Source organism: Stylophora pistillata, chromosome 7, assembly GCF_964205215.1.
Source record: "Stylophora pistillata chromosome 7, jaStyPist1.2, whole genome shotgun sequence".
Lineage (NCBI taxonomy): Eukaryota > Metazoa > Cnidaria > Anthozoa > Scleractinia > Pocilloporidae > Stylophora > Stylophora pistillata.
The window spans coordinates 32506133-32522261 of NC_142525.1; the positions used below are offsets into that span (position 1 = coordinate 32506133).

Below are 16129 nucleotides of genomic sequence, written 5' to 3' on the forward strand. Positions count from 1 at the left end.
AAACAATGCTCCACCTTTGGAATCGATATTAACAAACTTTGTTTTCGTTATCCCACATTCTGCACAAATGCATTTTAACATCATTCTACCGTTTTTGGCTGGTTAATATCTTTCGCTATCTTTCACACAATCGGTAACTTTTTTCTACTTAACACAATAAGATAAAATACAAAATATAATATACATATAAAATACGTTAGATATTTCTGAAATAGTTAACTAAGAATTTATCATTTTTCATCGTGTCGTGTATATCAAACACTTGCAGAAGATCAAAATATGATTTGCCTTTGTTCATCTCATTCAAGAAATACAGAAAAAAATAACCACAAGTCGTTGTTTCAATGTTCTGAATTTGATCGTTCTGATGAAGAAGAGTTAGATTCCTCTTTTTAGCATGATCAACTAGTTCTTGAAATGGTAACATTCTAAATGAATTGAAGTAATTGATTACATTATCTTTAACTAAAGTTGCTACCCAATGTGATCCTGACATGTGTGATGGGTGAAGATTGTAAATAAATATAGCTTGTTTCTGGTTGTGTGGAACCCTTTCATCTCTACTTAAAACATCATTTATCGGAATTTTTAGATATTCACACCATTTAATGAGATTAAAGTTTGTTAAAGGGATCTTTTTTTTTATGGAATTGTGGTCTTACAAAATTGCTCCGAGTAGTGGAATTGAATTGAACGGGCTGTTTTTTCCTAGAAGTAATCTTTTCCTTTTTTCGAGCTTTTTTTTTTTTTTTTTGATTTTTCTGTTTTTTAACCTCTGCCGACTTGACTTTTTGACCAATTACCGATAAATGGAGGTGGATACGTGTAAGCACCCAATCTTGGAGCTCCTTTGCCACCTTTTGATCCCAACCGTGGTGTTCCTTGTCCAGAAACTAAATTCTTAACCAAATCAATAGCCATTGGAATACCAATTGAAGCAAGAATAGTCCCAAGGGCTCCTCCCATTTGAGTTTTTGTTGGTTTAAAGTGAACACCTTGTCCACTTTGTAAAGCACCCAGAATGTCTCTTTTCCGTTTTTCAGTTAATAAATTCTTGTATTGAATGAGCTGATTCATTTTATTCTGCGGTATGAGAGAACTGCCTGACTGAACACCTTTCCCAGAATTTGCTTTAACTAACTGAGAAGCTCCTTCACTTGCCAATCCAGACAAAGCGGAAAGGCCTAATGTCTTTCCAATAGTTGGTAAAAGAGGTTTTGCCATACTAAGAATTGATGTTAAAAGGCTGCCTCCAATTTGGTTTCGGATATTGGTTTTTGGTAGTCTGATATCTATACCTTTTTTATTTGACGATGTTTCATTTACCGTTTAGCAACTGTCTCTGGAACTAAGAGTTTATCATTGCCTGTCAATGCGTTTGAGGTTAATCTTAGTGTGATTGACATGTCTGCTATGATAAGCTTTACCGAGATTCTTCTTTTGATTTGGTGATAGTTCAACATTGATTTCATATAACTGTGCCATATCTTATATATAATCTTTGTTATACAATTATTCAATCATATAACATTTTTAATTAATAAAAAAAAAGAGATGCATCAATTAATCAGAAATTTAAATAATTTACACTATCAGCAATTCATTTCCGACTTGGTTATAATTACTCCTTTTTCATAGAGTACAACAGCATTCACTTTGAAAACACTATCAGCAGCTGCTTGAGCATTTAGTTTATATCTGAAAACAAGCTGTTTGGGATCTTTTGTAACCTTTCCAGTTTGATAACGGAGATTGAAACAGATAACTCCGAAAAGAGAATCAGTTGAAATTACTGAGATTAAGTTGCGTACCTAAATTGTAATCATTCTTACGCATTGCATAACTCATCAAATCATTAAATATTCTTACTTTGGAGTCGCTATCGTATTCCACTTTGGGATAAAATACGCCTTTACCATATTCTAAACGACAAGTCGTAAGGTAAGAGCCATTTCCTCGATCAGCGTTGATGCTAAAAGTGTCATATTCATACGGATTCGCATCAGCATTGTTGTCTTTATCACGCTGAATAAATACAAAGACATGCTTTACATTATCGATGGTTGGACCGATCTGAAAAAATCCCGATGATCTAGTTTTAGGTGATTGTGCAAAAATTTCTTGAATATAAGTCCACTGATTCACTTTTGTAAAGTCTGATAGAAACTGTTCGTAAAGACTATCTTTTGGTTGGAGTCTGGGAACCACTTTCGGTCATTGTTTTTATTCTTGTTTCGTAATGTTTTATATACTGATTTAATACTCCTCTTGCCTCATCCAGTCGTTTCATAGCAAATTGCCTTTCTGCTGGAGATATTTTCCCCTTATTATAGTCTTTGGTGATGTTCGCTTTATAACCGTTAAGTTGATTTCGCTTAAATATAGCTTCTTTGGCAACCTTTTGAAGATACTTTTTGGTTGTTAGTGGGTTCATTTGTTCTTGAGCAAGAATCTTATCAACATTTTCATAATCTTCAAGACCGGCATCATTGAAAATGTCTTTTTGTATATCCTCATCATCTGTTTCATAATCTGGCACTTCATCTTCATCTGGTTGCTCATTGAAATATTGTGGATCAATAGAAAACTCTTTATCATCAGAAAAAATGCTTTCATATGATTGTGCTTTTGGAACAATGTGTTTATCATTTTGTGGTAAAACTGTTTCATCAAAAAGACCCTCCACATCCATATCTTTCTTTCTTTTTCCGATTCTTTCTTTCTTTTACTAAAATATTCGGAGCATCAGTAGATTAGAGAGAAAAAAAATGTTTTATCTCGTAAGTAGTAATTATGGCTACAGGTATAATGATGTTTGACAATGTTTCGAGAGAAGTAAACTATTTGTCATTTTCGTTAAATGCGATGAGACATTTGATCTACTTCGAATTCAATCAGTACAAGTGAGAGTACAATTTCTTTCTTACATAGTGGCCATGAACTTGTGATTTCGTGCTCCCTGCCATAAGAATTATCTCATTAATTCCTCAAAACGCAAAGATAAAAAAAGAGCCCTGTGAGTAGGCGAATATTTACTCAGCACGGCAGCCACGTATACAATGGCATGATAAACAGTTATTGCATTGCGTTACATAAGCCTGGAAACTGCGAATTATAGAGAACAGAAAACGATTGCGTTATCAGCTGTCTTTCCGTTTGATAAGTTTGATTGGGCGATCTCTCTGAAATTGAGAAAAACCAGCCTACCCCATTGGCACATGACCTACGTGTGCTGTTGGGGGTTTACATCAACAGTTCCACGATTTAAAAATTTAGTCGAAGAATTTTCCGTGCGCTTTCAGGCATTTTTTTTCCAGTCTTCCTGTGGAGTTAAGGGGAACGTGAACCTGTCAGTGACTTATATTTAGGGTGGCAGTGCAACCGAGGATTAAGTAAGTTAACGAATTTCAGATTGTGATAGGAAAACGGTTTTACCCTTTAAGAATCCTATCGCAACAGGTTTACAGGGTTACATGAATAAACTCTAAATCTGGAGGAAAAAGAATATTATGTGATGAAGTTTTTTTTAAAGGGCGGAATTACGAAGCTTGGGAATAATAACAAACGAAGTATTACAGATTGCACCATAATTTTCTCAGAAAATACTGTAGCACATGTACACTTGTATAGGAACGTTGCGTGTGCGCTGTCTCTATTCTCTGGGGCGGAAGAGTGAATAGCCGAATATACGTAATGGAATATGGGTCAGTCATGCCACTGGATGTTGAAGAATCATTTAACTCTGCTAACTATTAAAAATACAAAAGCGTTTTTGGAACCTTGGGCTATCACAGGCGTCCCAAGCTCACCTCTAGAGGAAAAACGAAGGATAATTTCTTGAAAGCATCATGCGTTGTGTGACGCGGTGTTAAGTTACGTGACCAACCGCAGAGAATTTGAATGCGTTCTTGAGATTAGTATAGGCAACGAAATATGGTCAGTTTAAAACACTAAATATTGCGAAATATGAATATTTTATACTTAAAATTGATGAAACTGACTCATATCTTGTGTGTCCGTGCTGTTTTTTGGTGATTTCCGCCATTTAATGGGCTTGCTTTGCCGTTATTGTTTTTCCTGTTTTTACACTGCGTCACACAACGCGTGACGCTTCAAGAAATAATTTTCGTTTTTCCTCGAGACGTGAGCTTGGGACACCTGTGGGACTACATGTATTGGAAACGCAAAATAAGTTTTTCTTCTTCGCTCGCCTGAATTTAAAATAACTTTACGTAAATAAAATAAATGAAAATATGAGTTGCCCGTTTACTTACTTTTAAATTAATTTTTATAATTATCATTAGTCACAAATTAATAAAATATCTACTTCTTTATAGATGCCAACTTCTGACATAGAAGCGCCGAATTGTATTTCACTATTCGCGGCAGTGTTGGATTATTGGGTGATTTTAAAACCTTATACATTTGTATTATTTGGATCTGAAAAGTTACTTCATTTATTATTCACTGGAAAGTCGGTTAACCGGCTGCACGGCGTCTTTATATTGGATTTTCCTATGACAACACTTATGCTCAAGATTTTTTCTTCTTTTGAAATGAAATTTTTAGAAGGTACTGTCTAATGGGACAAGAAATATAGGGCAATGGGATATACGGCATAGAATGAAAAATAAAAACAACGCTGATGTAGTCTCGTGTTCGCAGTTCACGCAAATGTTTTGAAATAACTTTTATGTGGAAACGGTTGAAAGCAGTTGGCAAGAAGTTTGCTGTTTGCGGTAAACACATTTCTTAACCTCATATATTAATGAATAGACAGGTTTTACTTTGGAAAAATTCATTTAAGCCTAGTATTTTTCTTAAAACAAAACGGTCCAACTGCCTTCCTTTCACGGTTCCGTTCTTAAAAATCAGTCGCCTAATTGCCACCTGGATTTTTTCTTATTCATTTATTTCACTTTGTTACTAAGACTTATTATAAGCGATGTTCTATCTTAGGTTTCTCTTTTTCTCTTCTCAAGTCTTTCCTCTCTGTTCTAAGGAAATTCAATGGAACTGTCCATAATTCATTGAAGAACGTATTTTAATTTGTCGCATAATTTTTCACTGAAGGAGATGACACCATGGCCACTGCATCGTCTCTATTTAAATCTGAGGAAAAGGCCAATTATTATCGATTGTACTGCCTTCTTTCGGATGTAGGATCACAGGTCCTGAGGAACACGTTTCAAAGAGTTCGTCCACCAGGAGCCCTTGAATGGTTTTCAGCTGACCCTCAAAGACATGCCAAGCTACTATCATTCCGACAGAAAGAGGTCATTAGCCTGTCTGACTGGGATAAACTTTACCCAGCTGTAAGTTCATCAGTTACATCTGAGGAATTCGAAATCGAACTTCTTGGAATTCTTCTAGTAAGCATTTGTAACCTTGACGCACCTGCAACCGGTTGGAATAAATTCCCTCCCATGTCAGACTCGTCTGTTCAGGCTGACATTACTCGCCTACGGTTCTATCATTACAATGTGATAGGCACTTATCCCATACAGGCTTCAATCAACGATGCATTGTTTAATATCTGTTGGAAGAATGTCAAAATGGTTTTATTGCGCTTAGGAGGAGCAGTCTATGAGGATCCCATCAATCATTACAGAAATAAAACTTTGGAGGACGTTGATGAGAGGGTTTACAGGGAGTTCCCTCGAGAACCGAGGAAAGGTTCTTTGTACAACATGTACAAAACTTTACAAAAGTCGCTCACGTTAGGTAAGTAAATTCATACTTTTCATTTCGATGAATTGCATAAAGGACCATCAAGCTCTGTCGAGGTTGTTTACGCAGTCCTCTTTAATCTTGCCTCTCGTAACTGCCACTGACGAATTTCTGACACGTTCATTACACTGTTTCTTGACAAAGTTTTCTTGTTGTTTTTTTGTAGCGAATTACGCGAACGTCTTGACACGAGTGATTTTAAAGTCCTCTCGCGAGACAAACAAAACAAACAAAAAACGCAAGGCCCTTGCGGATTGTTATAGCACTAACCAGTACAAAATGTTTTGCTGCTCGCATCTCGCGTATTATTTTTACAATTAATATCGCAACCATCATCATCATCGTCATTATAATCGTTGGTGTTGGTATTATTATAATAATCATCATTACTTTTATTGTTATCACCATTATTATTTTATTTTATTTATTCTGTGTTTTTTAATAGAAGTGTCTGCGGTATTACAGCTTATATAATATCATAACTTGGACCTTGACAACTTTTAATCGTCTCGTTATGGTTGAATAGGTGGTTCAGAAGCAGTAAAGGCAACAGCGAGAAGTAAGTAAGATGCAATTGTTAATAATCAAACGGCATCTAAATCTGAATAAAGGCTGAGAGTTTCTAAAGAAGCTGTTTGGGGCTGCGTCGGTGGGGGTAACGAAATAATTTGGATATATCAACAAAGTTGAAATGGTAAATTGGCCACCGTAACAATTACAAATGCTGACGTTTCGAGCGTTAGCCCTTCGTCGGAGCGACGAAAAGCTAACGCTCGAAACGTCGGCATCTAAATCTGTTCAGAGAGAAACCGATACTCTCTTTAGAATCACCAAAATGTAATAGTGATGGACTTCTCGATGAAACACGAAAGTTGCTTCGTATTTCTAAAATGATTGTATTCCTTTTGCATGTATGACTATACGCTCCCTTTTCTGAAAAACAAAAAGGCTCGTCGTATTTTTAGCCAGAGTGCGTGATGAAATCAAGTTCAAATTCTCTTTTGTCCCCACTTGGCGTACTGTGCGAATAATGTGGAGGTATGCAATAAGGTAATCTTGTTCAAATAATGTTGATTCGTCTGTTTACTTCATTATTTTACAGAAAGGGACACGGTTCCAGCCGAAATTTTTGCACGCGGCCCTTTGACTCCATATGCTTATAGAGGGGCCTTATGGAAGGAAAGGCAAAGGTAAAAAGGTTGTCAATAATTCTGATCGGACAAGAACGAGCGGGGAAGACCAGTTTGAAAAGGTCACTAAAGGGACAACCATTCAATGCGAATCAAGAAAGTACCCAAGGAATAGAGATAGATCGTTCCTATTTTAAATTGGTCAAAGAGACTTGGGGTTCATAGAAACTGGACTTTCCAGGCACTTCATTCGACCATATCATAGCCCGAGCTGTCGCGAATGACTTGACAGGTGATAACGAGACAACCGGAGCTACAAGCGGGTTTCCCACTAGAGTTGAAGGAACACCCGAGACACATCACGGTCCGCGGATAAGTCCTGAAAATTGTGGAGCTACGTGCAACAGTAAGGATGCAAATAACTCTGATTAAGTACATAGGACGTCCTCAGTAACCGATCCTGGCATGCTCGATGAGTTAGTGCCCTTGCTAACAAAGGGAATTTGCAAAGATACAAGGTCAAATGACCAACAAGAAATAGACTCCATTCTGTTTGATTTTGGCGGACAGCTGGTTTACTATGTTACTCATCCTCTTTTTCTAACCCCAAGAGCTATCTATCTCTTGACGTATGATCTCAGCCGGAATCCTAATGATCGAGCTAGTCAATGGATGACAGAGGGAAGGTCAACGAAACGAGAGGAAAGTTTGTGTCTTGACACCAATTGGGATTACTTGGACTCTTGGTTGTCATCTGTGGCATCCCTTGCCAATCAAAGTTGTCTTAATGAGGCGAGTAGTCGTAATTCAGAAAATATGCCAGAAAAGCTCCCTGCTGTTTTTTTAGTCTGTACTCATGCTGATCGACCCTATTGTACAAATACTGCCTCCTCACTTGCAGCTGGGATCTTTGAATCTCTTCAAGGGAAGCCGTACAGTGGTCACCTGTATAAAGGCGTTTTTGCAGTGGATAACACTAAGTCAGGTCGCTGGTTTTGGTGCCCAGAAGTAAAACGTTTAAGGAAAGCAATTCTTGATGTCGCTAATGAGTTACCGCATTCCGAAGAGGATCTCCCTATAAAGTGGCTAAAGTTTGAAAAGGAACTGAAAGCCAAGGTTGAGGAGGGGCACAGATGGATCACTTTTGAGTCTGCAAGGCAGACTGCATTTGGAAGGTGCCACATTTCTGATGAAAAAGAGTTTCTAATGTTAATGAACTATCTACACAACCAGCGGATTGTTATTCATTTCGCTAACACGCTAAGCCTAAATGAATTGGTTGTGCTGGATATTCAGTGGCTAATCGATGTCTTCAAGAAGGTGATTACTGTTGAGCCGCACGGTGTGGAAGGAAGTCAATGTAGAGAACGTTGGCTCAAATTTGCAAAAACTGGAATTCTCGATGAGGAACTGCTCGAGCACTTGTGGGGTGATTTGAACAAGCAGAAGGAAACCATTCAAAGCCTTACTAAAATCATGGAGAAGTTCAGTCTAATGTGCACATGGCCATCGTTAAATGGAAGGAAGCAATACCTTGTACCGTCAATGTTAATATCTCATCCTTCCGAAGAAGTTAAAAGCCTTGTTGCATCCTCGCGACTTCCGTCTTTGTATATCTCGTTTCATTCCTGTCAAGTACCCACAAGCTTGTTTCCGCGAATGGTTCTACAGTTTTACCAGTGGTGCTCAGAGGAATGGCCAAATCTTTACCAACCTCAACTTTATCACAATTTTGCTAGGTTCCTGATCTTGCCCGAAGAAGGTTGTTCTATAATACTTCTCTCCCACTCTTCCTTCATCGAAGTTGTCGCTCATCAGGCAACAGGTATTTGTGATGCCTCAAACGGATCGGGTGGAAACTCCGATTTCCCCACCAGTGTGACTGAACACACTTCCGATGTACTCGTTGCACGGGCCGTTAGACGACAATTAGTGTTGATGCTGGAATGTATGCGCAAGGAGTTCCCTTGGTTGAAGGACATGAAATGGAAGCTAAAAGTGCTCTGTTCAGTGTGTTGCCGTGGGAATTCTGTTATTTACTGTCGCGACCATGGCGTCAAAGGTTGTAAGAAGGAGCAGTGCTTGCACTTCTGGTCAGAAGCCAATTTTGCTACAGATCAACAATTTGTGGTTTGTGACAGGTCTGCCTGTGCTGCCGATCTCAGACTGGACATCAGGAAGTTTGCACCGTGGTTCAACTTTCTAGAAGTGCAGGTCAAGACATGTAACTATGTAAATTTATGACGTTGAAATATCTTCAAATCTAGTAACACACGTAATGGCACAAATAAAATACATGAACAAATGATCGATCGAATCAAGTCCAAACGAACGACCTGATAAGATTTAGTATTAGTTATTTTGTTTTGTTTTGGTTTTATTTTTAAACAACTGACAGATTATTCAACGTTATGACGAATTTTGTCTTTGCTTTTGTAGCAGGTGCAAGTTGACCGTGATTGGTGTTCTTCAAAGAAACTTAGTTCGTCAAAAGGTGTGTTGACCTTTTTTCCTTCCACAGGTTTTCAAGTGAGCTTATTTACTTTTATTCGTTTCTTTTTTATTAAATGTGTGATCGTTTTAGTGTGACGGTATATGATGTACTACTTACCCTCCGATAAGTTGTAGTCTAACGTTGGTAATGCCTCTTAACCTTTGGCTACACCGCTCCTTTTATCTTGGAAGCAGTATCACTAGTAACAACACCTTAACTCATCTCAGTTTTAGAGTAGTGCAAGAGTTGTGGTGTCTGCGAGAGAAAAATTAAAACCAGAGTAGTACAAAAAGATACGTACATGATCAGCATCGAAAAGATACAAAATACTTAAGTATTAAAAATGAAATTCTTGGGTGGGCACGGTTTCCTGAGAGGATTTTGTTTGTGGGGTTCCTTTTAAAATCGCTTTGATGTGTTCAGGAAGACTTAGGGCATAAGCCTCGGTCATTATCAGCCCCGTAGTCCTAATTTGGTGCACGGAGCAACTTTATCAATTCTAGTGAGCGCTCTTCTTGCGAAGAGTAACGCTAAATCACATGTTTTTGCACGCTTGTTATTGGTTTTTTTGTGTGTGTTTATTTTGTTATTTTTGCGTCTGTGTTTGTCTGCCAGTATATCTTTGTTTTGTTTTGTTTTGCATTTTGTCGCTTCAGAGAAAGAAGCAAAGGAACTTGTTCTCTCCAGTGGTGCTATTGATTTCCTTCACTCGACTTCTAATGCTTCAAGTGTCGTCGTTCCAATTCTGAACAAGCTGCAGTTAAGCCAAGAGGCATTGACAAATCCTTTACCTGAAACCACGAGAATAGTCCGTTCTTTGGTTAGAGTAGCTAAGAGGGAAAATCGCTATGACGTAGTAAAGCATTTAAAGGAAATGACTCCAGCTGGAACCGCAGGTAGTTTTCTTTTATTATTTTGATTCGCTTCATCACCTCTTCATCTTGATCAAGCCTTAGGACCATTTACAACGTGTGTCATTTACAAACAAATTCAGTCTTCGCACGTATCTGAGTTTACTACGGTGCTTTTACTTTATAGATTTTACCGGGAGGTCAAATTTATTTGGATTCTTGTCTCTCTTCGCCTCCCCCCCCCCTTACCATCCCCTTGCCCCCTTCCCCCGTTACATTACCCTCATTTATGATGTTTCTTTCTTTAGGTCCAATTTTACCGGAAGAACTTGATCTGCTGAACATCTCTCCATCGAAGTTGAAGGAACTAGCGATCAACTTGTGTGGTAAAACCGTTAACTATCCATCGTAATTAGGATTGCATTATATTCTGTGTTTGGATGTTCTGTTTCAATGTTAAAGGTACGACTTGAACCAGAGCTGTAAAGTTGTCTTCAGTGGCAGTTTTTACGTCCCTGACAGCCTCTTCCATAAAATGTTATCATGGAAAGTTAAACCGAAAAAAGGCCAAACTGAAAGGCTTTAAAATCATATTACCCTGGTCTATAGGTACTCTTGTAACTTCCCATGAAACGTATTACACTGTTATTTCCAAATGACATTGATCACTCGACCTCGTACCTGACAAGTGGTTACTACTACGCTTTATTACTCGACTCGGGCAGTCAGAGGGCCAATAACTAAAATCAACCAATCAAAATGCTCTATTGCCGGTCAATATTCTCTCAGTATTGGACCGGGCACTGTCCTGAATGGTCCCGAATGATACCGCATTTGTGTCCCTTTGAACTTCAGTCGTATAATAAATCTCTTATTAACCAAGCTTGCTCGGGACCGTACTGGAAGAATATCGACCCTCGGTCTTTTTTGTACGGACCTCGCTGCGCTTGGTCCGTACTGTCAAGATCTCGGGCCGATATTCTCCCAGTACGGCCCTCGCGCTTGGTTAATAAGATATATGTACTACAGATGGGGATCGCTTCAGGGAGCGGACCTTCCTATTATACCGCGGTCGGAACATAAGTTAGCTTGTTACGATTCGTTCGTAAAGATAGAATTTACTTTTCTCACATTCACAGGCGGAGATGAATGGAAGCTGTTCGCGGAGAAACTGGGTCTGAGCGCCGCCGAGATCCGTTACCTGGACAACAGGACCGTAAATCCATGTCTTGAGGCTCTGATGCATAGCCGTAGGCAACGTTTTATCGACGTGGGTACTCTTTACGATACCTTGACGGAATGTGAACAGCCCATGTTGGCTGACTTGCTATAACAAACTACATGCTATACCAAGTACTTTTTGTACGAATTCTGTAATCAATCAACAATGTTGTCAGAGACTTTTGGATTCGAGGACGATAGGGACTACTACAGTCAAAGATTGTGTATTTGCAAGAAGCAGGAAGTTTAATTTTGGTGGGAAAAGTCGAAAAAAGCTGTCGCGACCTTCCTCGATTTTTGTGTTTTCTTCCTCTGCTTTGTCTTTGTTAAGTTTATTTTTTTTCCAAGATAGTTGCCTATAAAGTCAATTGCTAATTGTCATTACTTACTTGAGATCACTAAATACTCTCATCGAAATTGCGAACTATTTAAAATTTTTATCATCAAGTACTATTGAACGGATATTTCACTGACGATGTCAAATACTGAATCATGAAACGAGTAGATCTTTTCTTACCAGCTCTCTGAATGTTTCACAAGTTTTAGCTTTGCCTTATATATCATCAGCTGGAGTCGAGTGGAGTCGTCATGGCTGACGGTCACTCATTTCGACTCTCCGGTTTTCTTTGTTTTATTCTTAGTTTAATTCTTCTATATCGCGGAAAAACGACTGATCAGGGCCAATCTCAAATGTTCCCGTGTTTAGCTGACGATTTCTTCTTGGTTCTACAAGATGAGTTTGTAGTTTCAATGAACTTAAATATCTTCACAGCGTCCTGGACTAGGCGCCATATTGTTTTGCCAATCCTTCGAAGAGGTTTTTCTTCGTCAAGAATCAGTTATTATCCTAACTCTGTTGCAAGTTACCAAATTATTCTTCTCCAGTTGAGCGGCGACGTAAACCCAAATCCTGGTCCAAATGGAGCCGAGCGGCACAATTTTACGGAACAGCAAAAGTCCTCTCGTCTTCTAACCTTTTATGCTAATGCACGAAGCATCGTCAACAAATCAAGCAAATTGGATTTAGCCATTGCCGCTCTGGGCTATGATATAATTGTTTTAACTGAAACTCATCTGGACAGCTCCATCCCTGACGGTGAAATCTTTCCTAGTAACTACTCGGTATTTAGGCGGGACCGAAAGCTCAATGGACGTCATGGAGGCGGGGTATTGATTGCTACGCGAGAACACATCAAAGCGGTTCCCCGTGATACTACACAGAACGATTCAGAGTTCATCTTCGTCGATCTTCTTTTCTCATACAATCGCAAAGTCACCTTGGGAGTTTTCTATCGTCCTCCCAATAACGATCCTAAGCCTTTAGAGGACTTACAAGCTGTTTTGCAAGAGTTTTCGACGAACGAGTTGATTCTTGTTGGCGATTTCAATCTTCCGGAGATTGATTGGTTGAATAACAGATTCTTGCGTCAATCTGATATTTACACACTCATGATGGACATCGTCCAAGACAATTTTTTGACACAGTTGATAAATAAACCTACCAGAGACTCGAACATCCTAGACTTAGTTCTCACTACTTCGCCCGACCTCGTAAACCATTTGGTTGTTGGAGAACCCTTTTCAGATCACAATTCTATCTCCTTCTCGTTATCTGGTATACCTTACGTCCAGCGTAAATCACAGAAGTTGTTGTATTGCTATGGTAAAGCCGACTGGGATCACTTAAGATCGCTGTTATCTCATATTCCATGGCATTGCGCCTTCTTCGACAGCGATATTAATCATAATTGGGCTTGCTGGAAAGACTTGTTATTTACAGCAGTGGATGAGTGCATTCCCAAACGCAAGAATAAAAAGAGATCCAGTGCCCCCTGGATTACACAGGAACTTATCGTTTTGTGCAAAAAGAAGAAATTATTGTATAATAGAGCTCGCAGAAAAAACAATTCAACTATTTGGGAAAAATATCGGCAACTCAACAATTCTGTTAAGAGACTTTGTAACACAGCTAGATGGTCTTATATAGAGAAACTTGCACTTGATCTTCAGGAAAATGAAAACCCGAAACCTTTCTGGAATTTTGTTAAGTCCAAGAGAAGAGGCACTAATAATCTCATCTCTATAAGCGTCGATGGATGTGTTCTGACTGACGACTTCAGTATTGCTCAGAGTATGAACTCATACTTCTCTTCGGTGTTTACTACCGAAGATTATGCAAATTTTCCCACTCAAGACTGCACTGTTGACAAGAAACTTGCGAAAATTGATTGCTCTGTCAATGAGGTCAAACGCCATCTTCTGAAACTCAAGCCCAATAAGTCTCCTGGGCCTGACCATATCGCGCCGTGCATTTTTAAGTCGTGTGCTTCGGAATTAGCACCTTCGTTGACGTATATGATAAACAAATCGTTGTCTCTTGGCCTTTTGCCTGAGGAATGGAAACATGCCGACATTACACCTCTACATAAGAAGGGTTCCAAATCTTCGAGAGAAAATTACCGCCCAATTTCCCTTACTTCAATTGCTTGTAAGATCTGTGAAAAAATTGTTTTTGATAGGATGATTAAGTTCTGGCGCGAAATCGACTTTATCAATAGCAACCAATTTGGCTTTTTACGAGGAAGATCTACTACAACTCAAATGTTATCAACGTTTAATGACTGGGCGAAATCCCGTAATTCATCCACTCCTACCGATGTTGTTTTTCTGGATCTTGCCAAAGCCTTTGACAGCGTTCCTCATGAGCGACTGCTTTTAAAATTGAAATGTAGCGGCATCGACGAATGTTTACTCAACTGGCTGAGACATTTTTTGGTGGGGCGCAAACAACGTGTAGTCGTTAGGGGATCTTATTCTGATTGGTCGTGCGTTACCTCCGGAACTCCACAGGGAACCATTCTCGGGCCCCTATTGTTTTTATTGTATATTAATGACATATCTGAATTCCTATCATCTACAGTGAAACTATATGCAGACGACACGAAGATCTACAGAGAGATAATTGACCCTATAAAAGATAGTCAGCTTCTTCAGGATGATCTTAATAATCTTAGCGCATGGGCTCGTAAGTGGCAGCTACGTTTCAACGCAGACAAATGCGAATCTATGCGAATTACGCATTTACGCGATAAGTCGGTAACTAATTATTTCTTAGAAAAGCCCCTGAAAGATGTGACTAATTTTAAAGATCTCGGTGTCACACTAACTAGAGATCTTTCATGGGGCCATCACATAAGTATCACTGTCAATAAAGCGAACAAAGTTTTAGGTTCCATTAAACGCTCAGTAGGCACCGCTAACACAAATGTTTTTTCTATGCTGTACATGTCTCTGGTACGGCCAATCTTGGAATATGCGGTACCTGTTTGGTGTCCTTACCTTGTTAAGGACATCCATACCCTTGAAAATGTACAGCGAAGAGCCTCAAGACTCGCTTTAAATCAACGCAAAGGAGAAATGTCCTATGAAGACCGATGCAAACTGCTAAAATGGCCCACTCTCTCTGACCGTAGAACTTACTTATCTTTAGTCGAATGTTATAAGATAGTTTTTGGTTTTTATCATTTAAATTTTGAAGACTTCTTTGATATTGCCACGATTCGGTCTACGAGAGCAAATCATCAATACAAACTCTATATTAAACCAGCTAGACTTAATTGTTACAAAAATTCTTTTTTTATTAGGATTGTCAAATTATGGAATGAGTTACCGGGTGATATAGTGGAAGCTGACAGTTTTCAGCATTTTAAATCTAAACTTAAATCGTACTTAAATATTTGATTGTAATGATTTTGATTTATATTTTGTCTTTTCTTTTAAGGGAGTTTTTACACAGGGATAACCTCTTAACTTCCTTTTCTAGAAGTATTTTCTTTTTAGTTTTATTTGTATATAATAGTTATCATCTGCTTCTGGAATAAATAAAGTATGTATGTATGTATGTATGTATGTACAATGAAATGATGAATAAATAGATGCCAAGGAGGTGATTAACTACTCTTGATTAAGCTTTTATTGTTATCATAATAACCACCTAGGATGTTATTCGTTTGAATTAATCATTCTAACATTGCGGTCAAATAATTTTTGATACTGCATTTTATTGACCTGAATAAATTTTGTTTTGTATAATATGGTAGTTAGTTTTTCAGCAAGTATAGTGTTACATTACGAAAAGTGACAGAGGTTATAAATAACATTATACTATGATAGAAGCACACAAACAACGATGAATTGTGTTTGTACAGTCTGTTTGTTTGTACATTAAGGCTCAAGCAGGTAACAAGAACAAGAAGGATGTCAATAGTATTTCACGTAATACTATTTCGGCGCGAACTCGACCACATCGGGGCTTAATTCATGTATCTATTTTAGTCTGGTTTCATAGAGTTACTCACTGAAGTTCGAGCATGTGTAAAAGTACGATGGCTGTATGTATGGTCGCATTCGAGTAGGAAATAACAGCTTCGGCAATAGGGAAACAAGCCCCTGAACAAAAATTAGAGACAGCAAACTTCAGTGATAACTGAGCTAGCCTGAGCATCAGCGTTGATGTGTACACATTTGCTGAATGTGCAAAGCGTAACACGGTGAACTTGAGCTGAGAACAAATGCCAGCCCCCATGATTTTTGAGGCTTATCACTACATAAGAGCAATATCAATTACAAAATAGTTGTCAGTTTAGCCGGATTTTCTCCGCACTATCAAGGAATGCCGAACTGGCCGTCTCTTTCCAGCGGCA

The 16129-nt window shown here is 38.6% G+C and overlaps 1 protein-coding gene across 1 annotated transcript; it reads left to right on the forward strand.

The window, feature by feature from the left end:
* The first annotated feature begins 2728 nt into the window (after positions 1-2728).
* Positions 2729-11843, forward strand: LOC111335610 (uncharacterized). The gene is given in 8 exon segments (XM_088726490.1): positions 2729-5724; positions 6257-6289; positions 6833-6889; positions 6892-9092; positions 9300-9354; positions 10011-10250; positions 10514-10591; positions 11345-11843. Coding segments are annotated over 8 exon segments (3498 nt in total). The 5' UTR covers positions 2729-5084; the 3' UTR covers positions 11539-11843.
* The last annotated feature ends 4286 nt before the right edge of the window (positions 11844-16129 follow it).